Here is a 6,000-nt window from a genome sequence, read left to right on the forward strand (position 1 = left end):
AGGGAGAACAGAAAACATCAGAACTAGTCGTTGTCTTTAAGCCCTTTGCACCCCATTTAAATGTCCACCTATGGACCCGGTGGGCACCTTCGATGTTGAGTCTGCGTTTTACAGGTGGGAAAAGCTTAACGAATAGAAATCAGGTCATTTGCCATGGTCACACAGCATGGAAAAGGTTGACTCAAATCCAGCAGGACTTCAACCTGTTGACCTCTGTCTGACTTCTGGGTGTCTGTGGAATCTCTCCCTGAGAAAGGAGAGGTGACTGTGTCACTAGTGTCATGTGAGAGGAGAGGGTCCCCAACTGCTCATACAGTCCTTGAGTCTATTTAGGTTACAGAATTGGTTAGAAGGTAGTCACTGTCAAGCAGCAGGACTCATGGGTGGCAGAACTGGGCTGAATGCTCCTGCCATGAGTAACTGCACAGCTTTGATTCTTCCCATGTGCACAGGGACCCCCGGGTTCTTTCGACTTCCTGCTGCTTGTGCTGGCCGACATTCGAAATGACATCGCGGAGCTGCAGGAGAAGGTGTTCGGACACCGGACTCACTCTTCTGCCGAGGACTTCCCCCTTCCTCAGGAATTCTCCAGCTACCCAGAGACGCTGGACTTTGGGTCTGGAGATGACTACTCCAGAAGAACTGAAACAAGGGACTCCGAGGCCCCAAGAAACTTTTATCCATAGCACATTCATATCTTCACGCCACTAGAAGAGAAGCATGCCTTCGGCCTTCCCTTACTCTGTTGCCAAACCCTGTTTTCCAAGTTTCCTGCGGATCACACTAGCAGTGGGAGGATGTGATGGGTTAACCTGCTGTTCTTGAAGAACCAATAGGTGGTTGACATCAGGGCTTTCTTTGACATCCTAGTGTTTCAAGAGCTTTTAGATTTCTGAGTTCATCGCTCCCACAGAATCTTAAACTTTGGCAGAGTGCAGAAGAGGGGGGAATAGCAATGAGGGTTCTTAGAAGTGTAAGGTTCCTTCTAAAAAGAAAATTATGCTCAAATATTTGACTATTCATTCTCTACTGTCAGGAGTAAGGCTTTTCATTTGTGGGGAGAGGAGCGTGGAACTGTGGAGAATGACATTGGTAGGACATGACTTTCCTTATCAATGTCACAGATTTTGAATTCTGCATCCTATTTCCCAGCTTGATGTTTATTTGTTTGTTTGTCTTTAAATTTGGTTACAGAAATTAGAAACTGGAAAGAATATGTTCAGAGAGATAGAGAAATAGCCTTATATTTCTTGTCACATGGGTTGCCACAATTTAAAATTCAGATTCGACAATCATCGATTCGCGCAAATCCTACATGGAAATGGCAGCTCCTTTGTTTGTAGGGCTGGATCGTGTTTTCTAGGGGCCTTGGGTGATGAAACACCCTATACAACAGAGAGCTCCTGGAGGCCAGGACAGTTGAAGGCTTTTTGGTCAAAAGAATTGTCCCCCTCTATACATGTTGATGATTTGTGGAATAAGATGACTGACTTCGAAAAGTGCGAGATGCCCTGGCACTGACAAGGTGACCAGACCTGCCAGCAGGCCCTGATCCAGGCTGCATCAAGGCTGGAGGGAAGTTACTGGCCTGGAATCTTGGCCAAGGATAGCAGGGGGTGGGGGGAACATTGAGAGGTGCTTCATTAAAACCAGATCACCAGGGACAGATTAATCTGCTCTTAAGAAACTTGAAGTCCTCATCGAGGGTCAGCCAAGCTTTTCCACTTGGACTAACGCACATCAGAGCGGTTGGTCCCTGAGATAGAGAAGGAGGAGAAGGTTTTGCTAACTTGTAATAGTTTTCCACTATTTCCCCCTGATTTGGTTAAGATCCCTGTTCTAGGTCTTCTTGACTTTTTGTCTTGGGCCAGGTGGAAATGGCTTGGGGACAAGCACATTTCCCAATGTCTCCCTGAGTCCTTTCTTGGAGTACTTCTGGATCCCCAGGGAATCATGTTCCCAGACAGGAGCAAGAGGCCAGCAGGTTGCTTCTTGGTGTCTCTGAGTCCTTGTTTTGGGGATTGGCTACCAGGTTCCTTAGTGAACACTCTCTCCTTGGGTGTGTGGCATGCTCCTTGATCTTGCTTGCATGGTCACCCCCACCAGGGTCTCTGTTTGCTATCCTGCAGTGTTCCCTTAGATTTCTCCTCAGAAGTTTGCATTTGCATTTGTCTTTTCCCTATATCACTTAAGCTTCCATCTTCTCCCCACTCCTACTGTGACAGCTTGTTGGAAGAAAACTGTTATTTGGTTTGCACAGCACTGTACCATCTACTCTGCTTTCTGAGCAATGAGAAGGGTCTCTGTCTACAGAGCCAGCCGGAGCCTAGTGGTCTCTCACTTCCCTTCCCCCTAGCTCCCTCCCCTCTCATCCCTGTCTCCTGGTTCTCTTCCCTTCCCTTTCTTTTCTCTTTTCCTCTCCTCTTCCTTTGTCTCTTTTCTCCTTCTTTTCCTCTATCCCTGTCCTTGCTTCCCTGCCTTTCTCTCTCTCCACCTCTCCCTTCAATTCTCTTTCTTGCTTCCTTCCTTCTTTCCTCCCTCCCTTCCTTTCTCCTTCCTTCCTTAGTGCTTTCCCTCCACTCCCTTCCCTCCTTTCCTACCTACTTCCTTCCTTCCCTTTTTCCTTCCTTAGTTCCCTCTCTCCACCCCTCCTCCTTCTTCTCCCTGCTTGCCTGCCTATCTTCCTATAGAAGATATAGAAGATCCTGTTAGAGAAACAGGATTCCTATGATTCCCATGCACTCATGCTAAAATCCCCAGGGGCTGTCCACCAGCAGTTCATGATGAAGGCAAGCACACACTTGCACTGCTTGCTTGCTGTCTGTCCCTCCTTCCCCCTCAGTCTCTTCCGAAGCTGAGCATCATCACCACAGATGGCCTTGTCAACCATGGCTTCCTGAAGAGTTGGATGTAACCACAGTCAAGTGCCACCTGGAATCTATTTAGTGCTTGCCTGCTTATAGAACCCATCATTTAAAGGGTGTGGATGGATGAATTCCCAAAACTGTGCACGAGCTCTGTGAGCAGTGATTATGTCTATCTTTTTTTATGAGGAATTTTATAACTACTTTTTATGTCTACTTTTTTTTAGACAGTGAAATGTATGTAGAAATATAATCTTTATTGCCAAATGCTGGTAAAAACACAAGCACACTCCATGCTTGGGCAGAGGCCAGGATACTGTACTAAAAAAGCAAAGTCAAAGTCACAATATCTGGGATCCATGAGTCTGTCTAGGTAATTATCTCCAGGAAACATAATAGCCTGTATTTCCTAACCTTGGTATGCTCAATAGGCCATGCCAATTTAGATAATCATTACTCCTCAGATTTTCAAAACTTGGACTAACTAACTACAAGACCAAAGCCTGTCCTCTACTTGTCCAGATTACAGATTTTAGTAATAAGGCATCATTGCTCACATTTCTTATAGTTGTGGATAGAAAAATTAAAATTTTCTATCTAAACAAACTTCTGCACAAAATACCATAGGTATTTCCAGTTCCAGTGGGAAAAATAAGCAGCTTTCCTGTGCCAAATAAGTATTGAGAGCCAAGTGTGGTGGTAGACACATGTAATCCCAGCACCTGAGAAGTAGAGATAGATAGATGGGAAGTTCAAGGTCAACCTCAGCTATGTAACAAGTATGAGGCCAGCCTGGGCTACCTGAGAGCCTTTCTCAAAGTGATGATGATGATGATGATGATGATGATGATGATGATGATGATGGCGATCTTGGTGGTGGTGGTGGTGGTGATTACATGATGACAATAAAGGCCTTTGGGAGGAAGGACAGTTCAGAACAGATGTACCGAGTCACTTCATATCTCATGGGGAAAATGTTTTTGTTTTTTATACTCCCTTCAACCCTTTAGTAGAAATGTTCAACTTTTCTAATATTTCCATAAGTTAAGACTTGGTTGTGAATTGCTTCTGTATTTATAAAGTGGATGAGAATAAAAATTCACTGAGACTAATATAAAGAAGACTTTCATTTTAGTTCAGGAAAACTGAATTTTCCAGTTCCAGAGGGAAAATAAGCAGCTTTCCTGTGCCAGATAAGTGTTGGGAGCCAGGTGTAGTGGTAAACATGTGTAATCCCAGCACCTGAGAAGCAGAGATAGACAGATGGGAAGTTCAAGGTCAACCTCAGCTATGTAATAAGTATGATGCCAGCCTGGTCTACCTGAGAGCCTATCTCAAAGTGATGATGATGATGATGATAATAATAATAATAATAATAATAAATAATAATAACTAGAAGAGGACTGAAGAGATGGCTCAGAGGTTAAGGATGCTTGCTGCTTTTCCAAAGATGCAGAGCTCAGTTTCCAGCTCCTGCCTCAGGCAGCTCACAAACTCCTATAAGCCCAGGTCCAGGTGATCTGTCGCCCTCTTCTGGCTTCCATAGCACCTGCACTCATGTGCACGCACACAAACACAGAATCGCAAGTAAAGTCTTTTAAAGGAGTGGGTGCAAAGAGGATGCTGCCTTTTCTTGCTTTCTATGTTACTTTCCAATACTTGCTACAGAATTAAATAAAGCCATATTGCCGTGTAGAGTTAGTCCATTGTCCAACAGGAAAATAATAAGTGCCCAATGATCTTGGAGGGAAGGAAGAAGTATTGGCCCCATCAAAGGCCAGGTGCAGAGCACCCTGGTAGACCCAGGTAGGTCATGTTCCCTTTCCAAGGTTGTGAACATCCTTGGCCTCAGAAGTGCCACTATCAGGCACTTCTGAGGTGCCAACTTCTGTTGGTACAGAGCTTCTTCATGACCAGGGATCAAACTTGACCTTGAGGTCTCAGGAAGCAACCCTGTGTCTTATTTTGTGCATCATTTTCCTCCTCTTCCCAGACTCACAGAGACAGCCTCAGGAGCCTCCTTCTGCAAGCTTATCTTCCAGACAACTGTTCTAAAAGGGAAAGCTATTGGCTGGAATCTGAGCCAAACAATTACTAAAATAGAGACCTCTATTCTATTCAGGGAAACACATGGGCCATTTCCTGACACAGTAATCATGTATGTTTCACAATGTGTCAAAAATAATTTTCTATTTGGATTTTTTAAGGGCTATAATTGATAAAGTTGAAATGGTGTGCTTTATATATTCTTCCTACAACTGTTACCATCATAGAAAAACTATAGAAAAGGACATATGGGTTATACATCCCTTGGGGAGCTAGGCGTGTTTTGTTCAATTCCCAGAGCTTGTTCCCTGAGTGGTTCTTGAGTCTGTTTTTATTTCTCAATAACTGGTCATATACTTCAGTATCTCTGTCCATTATTTATATCAGGTCTTATGAAAGTCAAACTGATATACCAACAGTCATGGATGTAATACTATGAAGTGTGTTTGTATGACTGTATATGCGTAATAACAAAGTTATTTTTCTTACGTGGTTCTCCTGTGTTTTGTCCTGGCACTGATGTAAAAGGAGTCATCCTCTGGCCAACTGAATATGGTGCATCCATTACTTTTCTCATTGTATGCCAGAATGTCTGACACAGGAAACTTAAGGAAGTCCCCCCCTTAGGGTTTGAGAGATACTTGTCACAGTGGGAAATCATGGTTACAAGCACCACAGAGGCTGATGACACTGCACCTGTAGTCAGAAAGCAGACATGGCTGCTTCCTTGTTGATTGTCAGCCTCTCTGAGAACTAAGTACCTATCCATCTTCCTCCTTCCTAGATTAAGGGGTCCTGGGATGGATGAGGAGATGGCTTAGTTGGTAAAAATGTTTGCCATGCAAGCATAAGAACTCAAGTTCAGATCCCCAGCGCCCATATAAAAAGCCAGGTGCTGCAGTATGCATCTGTAATCCCAGCCCAGGGGAGGTGGAGTCAAGAAAATCCTTGAGGCTTGCTTCCGGTTCAGTTAGAGACCTTATTTCAAAAAATAATGTGAAAATGATTGAGGAAGACACCCTCTATTGACCTTTGGCCCCCATTTGCATGCATGCACACATACATACAAACACATATGAGTACATACACT

The 6,000-nt window shown here is 44.1% G+C and overlaps 1 protein-coding gene across 1 annotated transcript in view; it reads left to right on the forward strand.

Moving 5' to 3' along the window:
• The window catches only part of Ccbe1 (collagen and calcium binding EGF domains 1), a 238,189-nt gene extending 232,791 nt beyond the window's left edge, over positions 1-5,398 (forward strand). Inside the window, exon 11 of the mRNA XM_034518499.2 lies at positions 453-5,398. Coding sequence (XP_034374390.1) covers positions 453-686 — 234 coding nt within the window. The 3' untranslated portion in view covers positions 687-5,398. The remainder of the gene's footprint in view (positions 1-452) is intronic.
• Positions 5,399-6,000: the final 602 nt, after the last annotated feature.

The sequence above is a fragment of the Arvicanthis niloticus genome, chromosome 14, assembly GCF_011762505.2.
Source record: "Arvicanthis niloticus isolate mArvNil1 chromosome 14, mArvNil1.pat.X, whole genome shotgun sequence".
Classification (NCBI taxonomy): Eukaryota; Metazoa; Chordata; class Mammalia; order Rodentia; family Muridae; genus Arvicanthis; species Arvicanthis niloticus.